The 18,387-nt window shown below is 43.3% G+C and overlaps 1 protein-coding gene across 2 annotated transcripts in view; it reads left to right on the top strand.

Annotated features, from left to right (window-relative positions):
* The window catches only part of MYRIP (myosin VIIA and Rab interacting protein), a 419,901-nt gene that overhangs the window by 392,490 nt on the left and 9,024 nt on the right, over window positions 1-18,387 (top strand). For both annotated transcript variants that reach the window (XM_083188579.1, XM_083188580.1), the window contains 4 exons: window positions 658-819; window positions 4,533-4,634; window positions 11,437-11,497; window positions 14,154-14,272. In XM_083188579.1, the coding sequence (XP_083044705.1) occupies window positions 658-819; window positions 4,533-4,634; window positions 11,437-11,497; window positions 14,154-14,272 (444 nt within the window). The remainder of the gene's footprint in view (window positions 1-657; window positions 820-4,532; window positions 4,635-11,436; window positions 11,498-14,153; window positions 14,273-18,387) is intronic.

The following is an 18,387-nucleotide window of genomic DNA, read 5'->3' as shown; positions in this document are numbered from 1 at the left end:
CCTCAGTCCCCCCTATCCTCCCTATACTGCCCCCTCCTTACTCCCTCTTTGTCCATTTACTGCTATACTTACAGTACCTGATACTTACTATACTTATCTTATACTTACTATAATTGCTATACTTACCCTATACTTACTATACTTACCCATTGGGCAGGCTCTCATTTCCTGTTGTTCTGTCCCCTTCTATTACACACACCCCTGCTCTGTTTAGCTAATAGTAGACAGAGTTTGACAGGCCCACAGAGGTATAGGGGGAAAACCATGGTAGACCCAACCATCTGAAACCCCACCTACTCCTCTACGGTTCAGGTTCCAGACTAAACAGTTGTATATTGTACATTATACATATGTTAGCTTATATTGCACATGACTATAGTGCATTGCTGTTATTAATCTGGTACATTATCATGCATGATTTAGCAGTAGCACTAGCTAATGGTTAGCCGAGCCTCTGGAAACAGGCCACGCCCTCTCTGGGGACTGGCCACAGCTCTAGCATGGGCCTCTACCACTGCACCCCACCGTGGGCCCTTCATGCCCAAGACCAATGCTAGCAGTAGTTGGTTTGTGCATGTATAATTTTAACACACTGAAATTCAGACTACAAGTAATTGGAATTTGATGACATATTTTGTCCTGTCCTGGCAATTGCAGGTGTATCTCACAGCTGGTACTGTGTATGGCTTAGAAGGTCAACTGGAAGAGATAGAAGACTCAGCACGCAAAATCAACAGTGTAACTACTGAGATAGAACTTGCTGATCTTGAAGATCAAGTGGCAACAGCAGCTGCCCACGTTCACCATGCTGAGCGTCAGGTGATTCATTTTGGACCTTAAACATGTTGCTGAACTAAACTGCTTTTGAACTATATGTGGCTACTTTATATTTATATGTAATTTACAGTTTTATGCTAATTTCCACCACCTTTGAAGACAACAGGGAAAATGTACTGAGAGTAGTAAAGTGGAAAGAGATAATAAAGTACCAGCTAATTTGCTCCTAACTGCCATGTTACAGGTTACATTTGAATCTGATTGGTTAGTACTTTATCTTTTTTCACTTTATCAATATCCAATGTTAGTATATCTGACCCTTAGTCATTTTATGCAGAGAATGACCTTATGCTACCTGTAAACCAGGGAATCTTCCAATGCAAATGCAATACACTCAGGACTGCAAATTTCCCAGCCCTGCGAGTCCACCAAATGACGCCTACATGGCCACCTGACCCCCCTCCCCTCCTCGCACGTCGCAATCCCCCACAGGCATGCGAATGGATGTTTTGCATAAACATCTATTTGCAGGTTGTATGTGGGGAGGAATATATTCGATGGTCGCCGACCGTCAAATGATATCTACAGTGCTCGCAGGCCTATGGTGGTGTCCTAGGTCTGCAGGCACCCTGTGCGGACAGCGGGCAGGCAGCCGCCCCCTGCATCTGCATCATCAACGAATTTCTATGGGAACGTCCATCGTTTCCATGGGAACGTCCATCGTTTCCATGGGAACGTCCATCGTTTCCATGGGAACGTCCATCGTTTCCATGGGAGCGTCCATCGTTTCCATGGGAGCGTCCATCGTTTCCATGGGAACGTCCATCGTTTCCATGGAAACGCTGGGTGCGACCTCTTGCTGCCATCCCATGCCCTCCACCAGCAGTACTGTGTGCGAGCGGACAGTGAATATTAAATTCACTGTGGCAGCTCGCACCAATCTGCTGCACATGCACACCAACGCTGCCCTGCTTGAACACGTAGGGGAGCGAATGGACCAGAATAGGGTCCTCGATCCTTTCACTTGCAATTTATCCAATTTGCATCAAGCAAAAATTTAGGGTGATAAAAATAGGACCCGGCATAAGTTCCCGGACCCATATTTTATCATGGCTCTGAGGGTTGGTTATCAGGGGTAATGCTTCATATGCCTGAGGCTGCGGCATGTAAAGCATAATCCCCAAATTGTGCCAGCTATTGGGGCTAATTGGATAGCCTCCATGGAATCCATTATCCGCAGTAATGTGCCACATTAAATTAGATACTCCCCCTAAATGTTACGGCTATACTAGCCACTGTTCCTATAAAACCAGGTATATATAAGCTAGGATTCTAGGTTAGCGAACTACATGTGATGAGAGGTGCTACTCTGCTGAGACAAAGAATGCAGGTGCACTATTCATATATTACTAATTAGAATTGTAAACAAGGCTTTTTGCACAATCTTGTCCAAGGTTATGGGGTACCCACCACATACAGGTGACCTCATCATCGGGTAAGTCCCTAACATTCTATGGCAGTGGTTCCCAAACATTTTTGAATCACGGCACAATAGAATACCAGCATTTTATCATGGTACCTCTAGGATAAACGTTTTCATTGATATCTGTCAGTTATGTGGTGGTATACAGTTGGGCTTCTGTTTGTTTACATGTTTTCAGATTGACAGCCACAAGCACTGGTGTTTATTTTCACTATGGGCCAGATGTACTAAGCTTGAAAAGTAATAAAATGGAGAGTGATAAAATGCTGCTCCTAAATGCCATATTAAGGGCTGTTGGGAGCTGATTGTTGGTGGTTTACCATTCTCCATTTTATCACTTTTCGAGGCTTAGTACATCTCGCCCTATGACTATAAATAATTTTTTTTTTCCCTTGGCCACCAACACAAGTTTCTACTGCCTCAAGGCATGCCAGGATGGCTAGGCTTTGGGAACTACTGTTCTAAAGGTTCAAGTCTATACAGGATTCATACTCATTTACACCCTGATGTACAAATGTGGCACACCCAATTGGCCAGTGTAATGTAGCAAAGTAGTCTTGTAATTTCCCACAATTTGAGCAACAGTATATGAGGACACATCTATAGGTACTAAGGGCCAGATTCTCTAAGCTTCAAAAGTGATAAAATGGAGAGTGATAAACAGCCAGCCAATCAGCTCCTACCTGACATGTCACAGACTGTGTTTGAAAATTGTCAGGCAGGAGCTGATTGGCTGGCTGTTTATCACTCTCCATTTTATCACTTTTGAAGCTTAGAGAATCTGGCCCACTATCTTTAGCACATTCATCAAATAACTGCATATTGGGTAATAATGAAATGTTAAGTACTGTATAAATAATATGGTATGATGAGTGTGTCTCCAAAAAAGTGGTCCCTGCCCATTCCTTTTCCCCCCTTTTCCCTTCAAAGAGCAGGATAGTGAAAGGACAAAGTGAAGAACTAATCATATTTAGAATCCTGACAAGGGCTCCATACATACCCTTTGCCTCTACCCCCCCCCCTCCCTTATCTGTAATGGTGTGTACACACTGTGAGATTTCCTTGCTATTCAGCATACACACGGAGCACATTTGTGCTGCTTCTAAGCAATCTGACTAGATTGCTTAGAAAGTAAGCACAGATCTCTCCGTGTGTATGCCCCGATTAATTATCTCTTGCTAACTAAGTCAGTGCATGCAAACAAAATCTAGTCAAATTGCTTAGCATATGGCTGCAAATCTCTCTGTGTGTACAGAATGAGAGATACAGATCGCAATCTCTCATTCTCAAAAACTACCTGACCTTTTTGCTTAGAAAAATCGCTTAGCAAATTGGTTAGCACAAATCTCTGCATTTGTATGTGCTCCCCATGAGAGATCTAGACACAGGGAAATCTACCCTAAATAGCTTAGCAAAATTGCTTAGCACACATCTCTACATGTGTATGCCCCATAGATTCGAGTGCTATGCAATCTTTGCTAACTCTGTACTATTTACATACAATTCATACAATCTTTATTAGATTTGCACTCTATAGTCATTGCTGCCCTGTCTATCTGGGTTTCGATTTGTGCTGTCACGGGAGCGCGCATCGGGATCGCAAGGTAAATAACCTGTGCGATCTGCATGCGATCTGTATACAATCTATATGTGATCCCGATGCGATTTTGATTATATAGTCAAAATCGAATGCTGATTGTACCCATGTGTACACACCATAACTCTCCCTTGCAGCCACCTAACCATAACCCCCCCTCGCAGCCTAACCCTCACCACTAGAGCCTAAACCTAACCCCTGTACTCCGACACCTAAACCTAACCCCCGTACTCCAAAACCTAAGCCTAACCTCCCGCCTCACAGCCTAACACTAACCCCCCTTGTCAGTGCCTAAACATACCCCCCTCCCCACAGTCTAACCTGCCCCCCAATGCTTAACCTTGTTTCCCCACTAGTGCCTAAATGTATTCCCCCCCCCTACTCCGGCCTGACCGTAGCCCTCTCTGGCATACTTACAGTACGTTCGCTATAACGGCTGACTGCATCCCATGGTAAGGAGTATGGTAGGGGTATAGTGCAGTCTTCATTTCCAGCCTTAATGATTGTTCAGTAGCAGTTAGGAGACACTGGAGATGAGAAGAAAAGCTGCTGGTGTCTCCTAGGTAACCTGCACAGCTGCCTGCCTGCTTCTAATGTATAGGAGAGAGAAATTGTATGCTATAAACACTTTACTTGGTTTATGCAGTGATCCTAAAATCGGTGTTATGTTTCTAGATTTCAGACATTGAAAGCAGAATATCAGCTCTTACAGTCGCTGGCTTAAATGTTGCTCCATGTGTACGGCTGACAAGAAAACATGAGCAGATTACTAATCAGGTACAGAGATTTTTTTATTTTATTCACATATCATATAAACGACAGCATAATGCCAATTGCTAATAAGTGCATTGTTTAAAACACTGTTATTATCATTAACATTTATTTATGGGACAACAACAAAGTTCTGTAACGATGTAACAAGCAGTGGCACAAATCAGGGTAAGCAAAGCAATAAAATGAAATGGTGACCCGCAGCCTACATAATTACAGATGAAAATATACAGATGTGTCCACATACATCTAGCCTCCTTTGCGTTAAACAGCCCTTCTAGTTGCGGCATGCCATGGTGTAATTTGGTAACACCGGGTGTCTCTTTTGCCAATTTTTCTCCATTAGAAATGCACAGTACTAAGCCTATATTCTGTGTGTGACTGCGACTGTATCTGCATAATAAAATCAGTATTTTACTGTGTTTTCCAGTAGAAAACACTAAAGTAGAGGACACTATACTGTTACATAAGGAGAAATGTACTAATATTTAAAATAGAGAGTGATAAACCACCCGCAAATCAGATCTTAACTGTCATTTTCAAACTCAACCTGAATCATGACAGAAGCTGATTGGTTGGTATTATATCAATCTCCATTTTATCACTTTTCAAGCTTAGTACATCTGGCCCATAATATGAACTTAGGGTGCTGTGTGTGAACTAGGGCACTACTATGTGGCATAAAATGAACTAGAGCAAAGCATAAGCTAGGGCACTACAGTGATTCATGCAATGAGAAAGGGCATTTCTTAATACTATTGTACAAAAAATGAACTGCGCACTATTGTGAGGCGTAACTAGACATCTTAGTACCCTGTGCAAGAAAGACAATTGGTTCCCCTTCCCACATATTCAAGACCTTTATAGACATTGCATTACACAGTAGTGCCCCGTAAACACATTCCAACATCCAATAGTGCCCCTACTCTGCCTCTGTTGAAGTTGGCGGACACTTGTGGAAACTAGGACTTCAACTTTAATAGCCACATTTGAGAACGTCAATTAGGTTAGCCTCAACTCCAGTGCCTCCAGGTCTTAAGTATGTACAAGGCACCGGGATCTTCAAGGAGAGGGCCAAGAGGAGAACCTGACTACAGGGCCTTGCCTAATGCAACCGACTGACAGCACCCCGTAACCTGAGGGGGATAAAAGAACCAAAACCAACGTGATCTCGTCGCATAAAACAGTACTGATAGTACCAAAGTACAGATATGGACCCAATACAAGTCAAAGAATCCCGAAGCGCTACCTGTGCCACCTTCCTGTTGGGCCTATGGAGAACCAAGCAGGTTACAATAACAAAAGCTCTCGGTAACACAAAAGCAGCCGAAGTAAGAAGGAAAAACCCAAAGACTCCAAGTGGAGCACTTATGGTATCGGAACCGGTCCAACAAGGACACCAGTGGACCAGGGAGATGAGGCACTGTGCAGATCCAAAAGAAACATGACTGCTAATAGAAAGAAGATAGTAGAAGGAACCAGGACAGCAGGAACAAGGCAGAAAGGCAGGTGAATAGACCCAAATGGACGCTATCACTGGCAGGGCTGTGCTGGCCTTGATCCCTTAAAAGGGCTGAGGTGTCCAATCACCTGAGCCAGGTCCAACCCAGCATCCCGGCTCTAATTTAACAGATGTGGCTGCTGGACCCAGCTGGCTACACTGGGTAACCCTAGCAACCACTAGGCGTAAGCTGTCATTTGCCCATTCGGAAGCTGAGAGATGTGGGGACTGCACCATCTCTCTGCATCCCCTGGTTGCCAAGCGACACAGAAGTGGGTGGAGGAGACTGAGGACTGTCTCCGTCCCCAAAACACAAAGCTCCGCTGCTGCCGCTCCAGCCCCCCAGGGAACTGCAGACCAAGGCAGACCTGTCCGTCGGGACGACTGAATTTCACTTGCACCCGATCACACAAAGACACGACAAGGGAAGTTACCTCTTGCCCTGGCAAATGCCTGGGTTTTTGCAGCAGTGAGATCGGGGTATTAAAGGATATCCCCCTTTCAGTCCTATTAAGAGAGAAGTGCTAAGTTAATAACTATTATTATTAGATAAGGGAAGGAGTTTTTTAGAGGCGTTTTGCAAGTTGCAGGCACATGGCCGTAAATAGATGCAGCAGCCTGTGCTTTTGTGTGTGAATCAGGCCCCAAATGTTTTTCTCCTGAGAACCAACACCAGACCTGGCTACCTTCATTTAGACTGTGGATTGCATATAGGGAATGTAGCAGTGGCATAACTACTGTAAGGCAGCCCCAGCTGCCGCTTGGGGGAGCAAGCTGCAGCGGGGTCTATGTGGGCACCGCACTGGCTGAGCACCGGAGGCGAGTCAGCCGCAGCGCGGGTGCGGCCATGGCAGAGACGACAAATCCCCCCACTGATTCAATTGACTGTACACAGAGCCAGCTATTGGCTACTGTGTACAGGATGGACGGGCGGATGGGCGTGCTAGGGTGGCCTGGGATGCGTTGGAGCCAAGGGAAGCAGCAGTGTCTGCTGGTCTCTCTTCCTCTATCCTGCTGCAACTTCTCCGTTATGCGTGTGTGTGGGGGGGGAAGGGAGGGGGGCGGCACAACGTTTTTGGCAGGGAGGAGGAAAAATTATAGTTACGCCACTGGAATGTAGGTGGATATTGAGACTACAAATGCACTACTTAATCAAACATGCCCAACTAAAAGTACAAGCTCTTAAAGTAAAAGCACATTTCTAAGTGTACTCTGAGCACTAATAAATCATTTCATACAGAAAAAAGACACATTAAGTTATAGTAGTTCGCATGTGTCCTCATACTGTTTTGTTTGAAGGATAAACCAAAAAGCAGCCTTTTAGGGATAAGCAGAACTCTTTAGGTAAGGTAAGTATTGGACAATTTGTGTATAGCAAGTGTGAGAAAAAGCGGACTGAGGGAGCCAGAAATACAGAATGAGGGTTGGTACAGTATGTGAATCCATGGGAGGACATTCAATTAGCAGCAGTGTTACTGGCAAAAATCCCTGTGGTGCAGGGGGATACGGTCATTAGGTGGCCCAAAAAAGGTCGTCAGGTAGAAGGTCAACAGAGACTGAAGGTCGACATTGTCCTTATGTCGACAATGCAGAAGGTTGACGCAGGTTTTTTTATTTTTTCCCCACTGTGGTTCCAGAACAGGCTACCATCCACTAGGGCACGGGTGTCAAACACAAGGCCCGCAGGCCAAATCCGGCCCGCCAGACCTCGTCATGTGGCCCGCGCGAGGAGATAGCATGCAGGGGCAGTGTGTCTAAAACAGGAGTGCTGCGGGCCGCGTCCACGTCCGCGGCCGCCTTACCTGTTCCTCCACTGTCGGCGGCCATGTTCCTGTAGGCACATATGTATGCGGCTACAGAAACATGGCCGCCGGCCTCCAAGGCTACGTGGAGGAGGGCCCGGCCGCCTGTTCCCTCTGATGCCCGGCAGTGACAGACACTGGGTGGGGACGTCATGACGATGACGCCGCCCGCCCATGCATCTGTAGAGAAGTAGGAGCAGGCAGGGAAGCTGGACCGGGAGTCGGGGACAGTGTGGCCGCAGCAAGCAGTGAAGAAAAGCTGGAAGCCGCAGCAGCTGCAGGACAGACGGAGAAACAGTAAGTGAGGATGAGGATCACACTCACAATAAAAAAAAAATATATATCTGCTGTTTCCTGAGGTGTCCCCGTGTATAATAATAATAATGCCATGACACCACAGGCTGCTCCTCCTGTATAATCATTTATGTCACGGCATTACTTTTATTATATTATATAGGGGGAGCAGCCTGTGGTGTCATGGCATTATAATTATACAGGGGGACCTACAGATACAACCGGCCCTTTGAGGGTGACCAAACTGCTGATGCGGCCCCCGATGAATTTGAGTTTGACACCCCTGCACTAGGGCAAGGAGGGAGAATGAAACATACCTCCCAACTGTCCCGTTAAACGCGGGAACGTCACGCGAGTGTCCCTATTCTCTTATTGAAGTTGGGAGGTATGATAAAATAGTGTGCTGAGCGTAGCAAGGCACCGTGCCCGAAGCACTGTTATCGCAGCGAGCAATGCAAGGGGCTGCTGTACACTTAGACAGTGTCCAGAACTAGATGTCTAGATGTAAAAAAATATGCATCGACCGTCTGCATTGTCGACCTTCTGCCTTTTGTTGCAACCAGCCAGATCCGAAGAGAAATCTGTAGGTGTATGGCCAAATTTGGGAGGTTATTTTGTTTCTGTGCAGGGAAAATACTGACTGCTTTATTTATACACTGCAATATAGCTCTCACATTAAAGTAAAACCCCACCCAAATCTAATTATCTCTGCACAAGTAACATCTGCCCCCCTACCCTGCAGTGCACATGGTTTTGTCCATTTGAGAAGGAATTTGCCTTTGCGAGTGAACTAGAATAAGGGCCATAATGTGTTTTGCAGGTGAAAGTCAGAAAGACATCTCATATATTTAGCCAGATCTGTCACTCATCCCCTGTGTATATAACACAACCCCCCCCCTAGGGAAAAGACCAGTGTTCTATGTGTATAACGTTCCCGCCCAGCGGGATACACAAACCCTCCCCCCCCCTAGGGAAAAGACCAGTGTTCTACGCACCACCACCCCCTTGACATCACCTCCACCATTACTCCACAGCCACCATGTGAGCGGGGCAGGTCTGCCCGCACCCCCCCCCCCCCTCTGCCAGCACCTCCCCCCCCCCATTTTGTGGGGGGCCCCCGCGCCCCCCCTCCTGCGATTCACGACACCCCCGCGACACCCCCTCCCGCGATTCACGACCCCCCTCCCGCGATTTGCGCCCCCCGTGCCATCCCTTTCGCGATTGTAGCCCCCCTCCCGCGATTCGCCCTCCCGCGAAAACATATTACTGCGACAGCAAAGATGGGCCCTCTTCAGCTCTGGGCCCCATAGCAGCACCCCTTTCACCTATGGTAGTTACGCCCTTGATTCCTTGGACATCCATTGCTCTTAACAAAGACTCCCTGTGTGGTAAGTTGTAACTACTGTATATACTGACATAATATCCATCTCCCCATACAAAGGTTCTTGGCATATCTGCTAGAAAAAGTTTTTGCATAGACAGTATGAGATACATATTTTTTGGTTTATGTAAACTTATATGTTCACAGCTGGTTGTGTTATGTTATACATATTTTACCTAAATATAGCATATGCTATTTTAAATATAAACACTTTCTTATAGAATATGAATAGTGGTATATTGTATTTCTTGCCCCATATCAAACTGTATATGATAAATTACAATAGCGCAAAATGCTAAATACTAAGTAAATCTGTCTGAAAGGCTGCTTTATCCATTCAGTGTTTGCGAGCACATGACCAATTGTTGATTGCTCCTATACCCAGGGTCGCCGACAGGGGGGGAGCGGGTACTAATTACCTGGGCCCATTATTTCTGTAGGGGCCCGGCAGAGGCCCTGGTCCGACTTCCCCTTCCCCCTCTGTTCCTCCCGGGCAGCAGCAGCACACACCTCTACAGCATGTGCATTGCTGTGCTGACAGCAGGCTCAGCATGAGCGTCTCACTGACAACGTGAGAGCTCATGCTGTGCCTGCTGTCAGCACAGCACATGCTGTAGGTGTGTGCTGCTACTGAGAATGGGGGGCAATAACACACCCCTCCCTTGAGTTTAGAATGTTTTTCCACCCCCTCTAAACATTTTGGGGGGGGGGGCCTAATAACTGGAGCCCACAACATTTTACTAGGGCCCGGCATACCCCTCGGGCTCCCTGTCTATACCTTACCAGATTTAGGCTCTAACCACCCAACTAGTTGGCTAATATTAAGTTGTGCAATTCCTAAATGGAAACATAGGCGAAATATAATAGGGTGCAATTTTTTAGATTTGTGGGATTTTTGTTAAAAAAACGTCCGATGTCACACTTTTTCGGTAAATCGCACATGTAATAGCGTGCGAATTGCGGTAAAAATCACACTTTTTGTCGCTAAATTCGCAGATTTTGACCTGGCGATTTTTGGTCACGCTTCAATTCGCATCCAGATGCTACCCATTTTTGGTAAACGTTACCAAAAATCACAAGATCAATGAGCTTGTTATGCTCTAAAGAGGGGATCCCACTCCATTTTTTTTGTTTCTTACTAAATACCGCACACTTTCATGTCTAAAAAATCGCACATTATCATTATTAAAAATCGCACCTGTCTAAAACTTTTTTCTTACTAAAAATCGCACTAACTCGCATGCATATTTTGTTTAAAAAAAAAAACATTTGCAAGTTTTTTAAAAAGTTTTTTTCGCATGCGATTTAGAGCGATTTTAAAACATGACTAAAAATTGCACCCTATTACATTTTGCCCATATTGTTCATGTGTCCATAGATGGATTTGTAAGGGCATAATGCTATGAGCTAGACAAGATTCAGCTTAGGGTGGGCTATAACTGTACGTATAACTACTGTAAAGGTGGCCATACACTAGTCCTATTTGTGCCGATTTCGCTCGAGTCTGATGCGCAGTCCCTTGCACATCCGAACTGAGTCGGAGGTCCCTAGTCCCTACCAAATCTAAATCTCTCTGCACATTGCAAATCTTATCCAAATGCACCTTGGTCTTACAAAAATGCAATGCTATTGGTTTTATTGGCTTTACTTAACAACTTTAAATAAGCACCAACTGTAGGATTGTCTGGGAAAAGTATTTATTACTACTGCACCTACTGCATATTCTAGAGAGGTTAACCTTTCATTCATAGATACTAAGTAAATAATATGTTTTGTGTTTTAATATATATTGTAACATCTTATATGTCTTTTATATATTCATTTTAATAGATTCACACAATAGACACCTCCAGACAGCAAAGGAGAAAACTACCAGCAACTCCTCTGCAAGGTCAGTACCTCCAAACCTGCCCGTCATTCGAAGTCATCTATGGATGTGTGGAAGAAAGTTAATATAAAATTATTATTTTAAATGAATAAAAATATGGTATAAACTTACACATCTTATTCTATTGGGGGGGGGGGGGGGGGACAGAACAGAAGCCCCCCAAGGAGCAACATTTGGGACATGGGAATTAGGCCCTGGTGCACAGACTTCTGTTATGTACTTGGAAAGGGGTCACACATTATGCCCTACATTATGGAGGTTATTCTGGTCCACACACAATGCTGCGAATTTCACATCATCAAATGTGGATTAAATGACACCACTCGCACGGGCCCCCTCTGTGAGTTCTCAGCGTGGTTTGTGGTTTTTGCATAAACATCCATTCGCAGCCTTGGGCGGGGGCCAAATTTTTCGATGTTCGCCGACCATCAAATGATTTGGAAGGTACATGCAAAACTAAGACACTCTCTGGTGTCTTAGCTTTGCTTGTTCCCTGAACGGGAAGAGGGTGGGCGCCTGGCATCCGGTGATGTCAGCTGCCCGCCCCCAGCAGCCGCGTCACTGTCTAACTTCCATGGGAACACCCAGCGGTTTCATGGGAACATCCATGAAACGCTGGGCATTCCCATGGGCGCAGTCCGTCGCCGCCACCCCACGTCCCCATCTGCAGTGGTGGGTATGAACGTGGTTATGAATTAGCAGTTCACCGTGCCCGCTCTCATCTAGTGTATGCTCATGATGAAAACATCGCTCCCCTGTGCAAATGCGCTGGGGAGCATAGCAACCAGTATAACCTCCTATGTCTCAAAGGAATATACAGCATTTCCCCAGCTGCTAGGCTGCACCATGTCTCACATGCATAACAGGTGAGAGCATTCCTCCCTAATTCTCCTCCTATGGGACACTGCAGCACTTGAATGTAACAGTACATGAAAGGCAGGAATGTACCACCAAAATTTAGATGATTGGTGAGTATGCATACTTACATGTAGTTATATTCTTATGTAGGGTACACACCAGAATGACCATGTTCGTGCGATGATTCCCTGGAATCATAAACGATCTGTACCCAATCCAATGTAGATAACGAATCTTTAGCGCGGCAAGTAAAATCTCCAAAGCACCAAATGTCCGGCGGGGACGCGCATCGGATCGGAATCGCATTGAAAACATGCCCAATTCTTCTCTTTTTATATGCAATCGGTCAAAATCGCATTAAAATCGTGGGAATTGAGTCCAAATCGTTCTGGCAAGTACGCAGCAATATACACATACATACATACATGCTTACATACATATAATCACAAACATATCACAAACAGTTAAGTTGTACACATATACCATACATACAGTCACACACACATACATACATACATACATACATTCATACATACATGTGGACAGGCTGTCTAACTCCCTCTTACCTCATATGCTGCCTGATGGATAGTCCTCAGATTCATTATTCTCAGTCTACAGTAGCACCTAATTGTACAGTGGCATGTAGCTCCCCCCCCCCCCCCCCCCCCCCCCCCCCCCCAATTTGGACTCCACATCTCTCTTTTTCAGTTGACAGTGCAGTCCTACTTTGCACTGTGGCTGTTATTAAAGATTGTGGGGCCCTCTTGGAAAGTCACCCCTTAATCTGTATCTGGTTATGTATCATAGCAGGACATTTGTGGCATTTCTTTAAAAATGTCAAATTAGATTTTGAGGTACACCCCAGGATATGCAGAAGTTCTTGTTTTTCAGGTCTCCCCACAGAATATTGAAAATATAATTATAATACTTACCCTAACGACAGAGTTTTGGAACCACTGCTCCCCCCCATATGCTAGGGGCTTTTAGCACTCCATAAAAAGGGGACTAGTCTCTAGCCGTAATTTAAATAACACATTACAGGCTGCTCATTACCCAAAGTCACTGATGATGATGATTCACTGACTGCCACACTGACTGCATAACCTTTTAATGCTGTGGGCCACGGGGGGAAACACCAGATGCACTGCCATTAGTTCTGCCACTAACTGCCTCACACGCAATTCTCAGTTGCAGTCCTTTAAATCTTGGTACACATAAGATGACTTGCAAATGATACAATGTTGTCAACAATTTTCCTTTAACTCCTGGACAAATGATGCAGTGCATACACACTGTGCAATCTTGCAAAAAGATATCACCAGTGGCAACTTCAATGAGTATGCTGTTAAAAGAGTAGATGTTAAAAGATCAGTAGAAGTGACAAATGACCAGCAGGAATGTGCATCGGCTTAGTTATAGGGCGTACACACTGGATGATGTAAACGATTTGTTTCACATTATTTGAAATTTTGTCTTAATACTGTATATACCCAACGTAACATACACTAACAGTCCAAGTTTGCCATACAAGATCACATGTGATCAAATTAGTACCTCAGTTAGTTTTATTTAACCACCTGTGCTCCAATATGGGTATCACTAAAACCTGGAACGTTAGTGTGACTTTAGAACCGAGGTTAGGAAACACTGGCTTACAGTATAAAAGAGCTGGGATTGAATAAACTCGATGCAATTTATTCAGTAGTAGCAGATTCCATCTAAGAGTTGGATTTGTTTCAGTGTCTTTAATTAGTCTGTGAGTATTACTGCTAATTGATCATTGCTTTAATTTTATGAATAGATGAAGAACCTGAAAATCCAAAATTGACTTCAATGAGAGCGTTTAATAGAAATTTTGTACTGCAAGGCTCGTTAACTCAGAGAAGTAAAGAACAGAAGAGTATTTCCAAGGATGTAATGGTAAGTTATATGTACTGTATATTGCAAGTTGTCACTGATTCACCATTGATGAATAAAAAGAGCAGCTCACATACAGACAAGTCTATACAGTTGTATACTCATATACCAATGCTTTTAGCACCATACTGTGCGAGACATCTAGCTGACATGATTGCTGTGCTGTAATCTTTTTCCTTAATTTTCTACTTTTACCAAAAATTTTACATAGTGGCGTTTTATCGGCAACAGTTCTCAAAGGTACGACTAACACCCTTCCATTTAAAAAAAAAAGCATTGTCAATAAATATTTTTGGTAGCTTGATCCTAGAATGGCTATGTCCAACAGAATGTCCAACAGTGGCCCCAACTGTCAGGAGCCTGATGTGTGGTGATGTGTGGTTATTCAATGTCCAGGAAATTGACTGATTATACAGGTCACAGGTATTGTGATCAGGCAATAACCACAAACAACCATTGTCAAAAGTTTTGAGAAAGACACTAGCATTGGTTTCCACAAGGTTTGCTGCTTCAGTGTTTTTAGATCTTTTTGTCAGATGTTACTATGGTATACTAAATTCTTATTATTATTATTGAAGTAAAATGACAAGCATTCATAATGGTCAAAGGCATTTATTGACAATTACATTAAGTTTTTAGAAAGAGTCAATATTTACAGTGTTGACCCTTCCTTTGCAAGACCTCTGCAATGCGCCCTAACATGCTGTCAATCAACTTATGGGCCACAAACTGACTTATGACCAGTCCTAATCAATGGTTGGACTTTGTTACAATTTGTGAGATTTTGTTTGTCTATCCTCCGCTTGAGAATTGACCGCAAGTTCTTAATGGGATTAAGGTCTGGGGAGTTTACTGACCATTGACCCTAAATTTTAATGTATTTTTTTTCCCCAAGCCACTTAGTTATCAATTTTGCCTTATAGCAAGGGGATTCATCAAGCTGGAACAGGTATTGTTCATCACCAATTGTTCTTGGATGGTTGGGAGTAGTTGCTCTTGGAAACTGTTTTGGTACCATTCTCTATTCTTTAGGCAAAATTGTGAAGAAGCAGAAGAAGAAGTAGAAGAAGAACTACTCTCTTTGTTGGGGCACTCTTGTCTTTAAAATACATTTTTTATTACTACATCATTAAAATATACATAATTACTTCCTCTCTTGCTTTACAGAATAAGCCTTCGATATATACAATGTTATATTACTATGTTATGTTGTTTATTTACATTAATTTATAAAGTGATAATAGCCATGAAATCTTGTGTATATATATATACGTTTATTTTTTACAAAAACATTCTACACAAAAATAGTGATATATTGCAAAAAAATAGAGTTCTACAAAGTGAAAATGTATCACCCAATGATTTAATGATTTTCAATAATAGCTACCTTGTTAATCACAAATTTTGCATGGCTGTATTTAATGAGACAATGTTTCATATAGTGAGAACAACGGGGACAAAAACAACATATAAGTGTTATGATTTAAAAGCAAAAATGATGGTGAAATGATACACATTACGTGTAAGATAGTGTAAGAAATGCAAATTACAAACCTTTTAATACAGTTATTAATGTCACAGTATCTACTAAGCACATGATCTCTGAAGGTAGGTTGTACCACTGGAAGTGGGGAAATGTGTGTTTCTTCTAATAGATGCAAGTAGGTACCCTAGTGTATGCGTATCCAACATATTGGAGTTTAAAGGAGACCCACATGGCCATTCCTTGCTTCTTCCTGTGTGTAGCTTGGAACAGTGAACAGGTGGGTGAGACTACAAAGTTAGTCTGTGGAGGGAGAAGGAAGATATTGGTATCTGGGATCTGCTGTTGTGCCAGTCGCCCCAATATTACCACTGATTCGAGATACAGGGTATATTGCGCTCTACCGGGTGTATATAAGTGGTGCTGCTATGTCCAATGTTACCACTGTTGGAAACCCATTGCAAGGGAGACAGAGGGGTCTGATGCAATGAGAGTCCCTTGGAAACAGTAGGCTGATGAGATAAATGGGATCTGGAAGAAGCAATAGTATTAATAGTTGGGTTCATTTGTAAATGGGTGTACACTATAGGTGAGTACCCAGATACTAATAGGAAAATGTCTTAATGGTAGTCAGTGGTGAGATACATATAATAATTACTGAAATAGTTTATACTTAGCATAATAGAAGTGCCGTGAGGTATCCTGATCCTGTGCACTGGACCCTGGATATCCCAGAAGAACAACGCAGTGTCTGATAGACATGGAGTGAATTAAACATACCAGGCTGGGTGTGTGTCTAGGAGTAGCATGTGACACGGAGCAGCAAATGGGTAGTTAGGCAGGGATCTGTTAGCTGGGAATATAGGGACAGGAAAAGGAGGAGTCTGCCTCTTTTTCCTGAGAAAGTTCTCCCACCCTCCCTTCCCCTTCTGTTATATGGGTACTTTTGGGGTGTTTAACCCCTTCCTGACAGAGCCAGTTTTTGCGTTCCTGACAGAGCCCTTTTTTTCAAATCTGACATGTATCACTTAAGTGGGGATAACTTTTTTTTGCTTTTACTTATCCCAGTGATTTTGAGATTGTTTTTTCGTGACACATTGTACTTCAAATTAGTGGTAAATTTGGGTCGATACAGTCTGTGTTTTTTTGTGAAAAATACCAAAATGTCGTAAAAAAATGGAAAATTTAGCAATTTGCAAAATGTTAAATTTTCTGCTTGTGAGACAAATAATCATACCACTCAAAATAGTTAATAACTAACATAGACCATATGTCTACTTTATGTTTCCATCATTATTTCAACTTCCTTTTAATTTTTTTGGACACTAGGAGGCTTACAATATGAATAGCAAATTCTCAAATTTTCAAGAAAATTTCAAACACTGATTTTTTTAGGGACCAGTTCAGTTCTGATGTGACTTTGAGGGACTTGTATGTGAGACACCCCCATAAATGATACCATTTCAAAAACTGCACCCCTCACAGTATTCAAAACAGCATTTTGGAAGTTTGTTAACCCTTTAGGTGTTTCACAGGAATTAAAACAAAGTGTAGGTGAAATTTCAAAATTTCATTTTTTTTGCAGATTTGCAATTTTAATACATTTTTCTAAGGAACACAGTACATTTTACTAGAGAAATGTGACTAAAAATTGATTCCCCCAATTCTTTTGTTTTCATAAATATCCTATATGTGGCCCTAGTGTGCACGTTGACCAAACCACAGGCTTCATAATAGAAGGAGCACCTACTTGATTTTGGAGCCTCCTTTTTATGAGATTATTTTTTAGGCACCATGTAGGTTTCTAGGCACCATAAGATGCTAAAATTTAGGAACCCCCCCACAAGTGACCCCATTTTGCAAACTACACCCCTCAGGGAATTCATCTAGGGGTATAGTGTACATTTCAAACCCCCAGGGGTTTCACCAATTGTGGTACAACTGGGCAGTGAAAATGAAAAATTAAATTTTTTACACAAAAATGCAGTTCTGGCTCAAAATTTTTCATTTTCAGAAGGTATGAAGGAGAAAAAGCACCCCAAAATCTGTGCCCCAATTTCTCCCGAGTACGGCAATGCCTCACATGTGACCAAAAAATACCATTTGGGTGCATGGCAGGACTCAGAAGGGAAGGAGTGATTTTTGGATTTTGCAGCTCAGATTCTGGTGGAGTTTTGGTGGGTGCTATGTCGCATTAGCAAGACCCCCCAAGCACCAATACAGTGGAACCCCCCCCCACAAGTGACCCCATTTTGCAAACTACACCCCTCAGGGAATTCATTTAGGGGTATAGTGTACATTTCAAACCCCCAGGGGTTTCACCAATTTTGATACAACTGGGCTGTGCAAATGCAAAATTACATTTTTTACACAAAAATGCAGTTCTGGCTCAAAATTTTTCATTTTCACAAGGAATGAAGGAGACAAAGCACCCCAAAATCTGTGCCCCAATTTCTCCCGAGTACGGCAATGCCTCACATGTGACTAAAAAATACCATTTGGGTGCATGGCAGGACTCAGAAAGGAAGGAGTGATTTTTGGATTTTGCAGCTCAGATTCTGGTGGAATGTTGGTGGGTGCTATGTTGCATTAGCAAGACCCCCCAAGCACCAATACAGTGGAACCCCCCCACAAG

The sequence above is a fragment of the Crinia signifera genome, chromosome 5 (assembly GCF_055691185.1).
Source record: "Crinia signifera chromosome 5, ASM5569118v1, whole genome shotgun sequence".
Taxonomy (NCBI): Eukaryota; Metazoa; Chordata; class Amphibia; order Anura; family Myobatrachidae; genus Crinia; species Crinia signifera.
The sequence above is the reverse complement of the archived record's forward strand: the minus strand, read 5'-3'. Positions and strand labels throughout refer to the sequence as shown.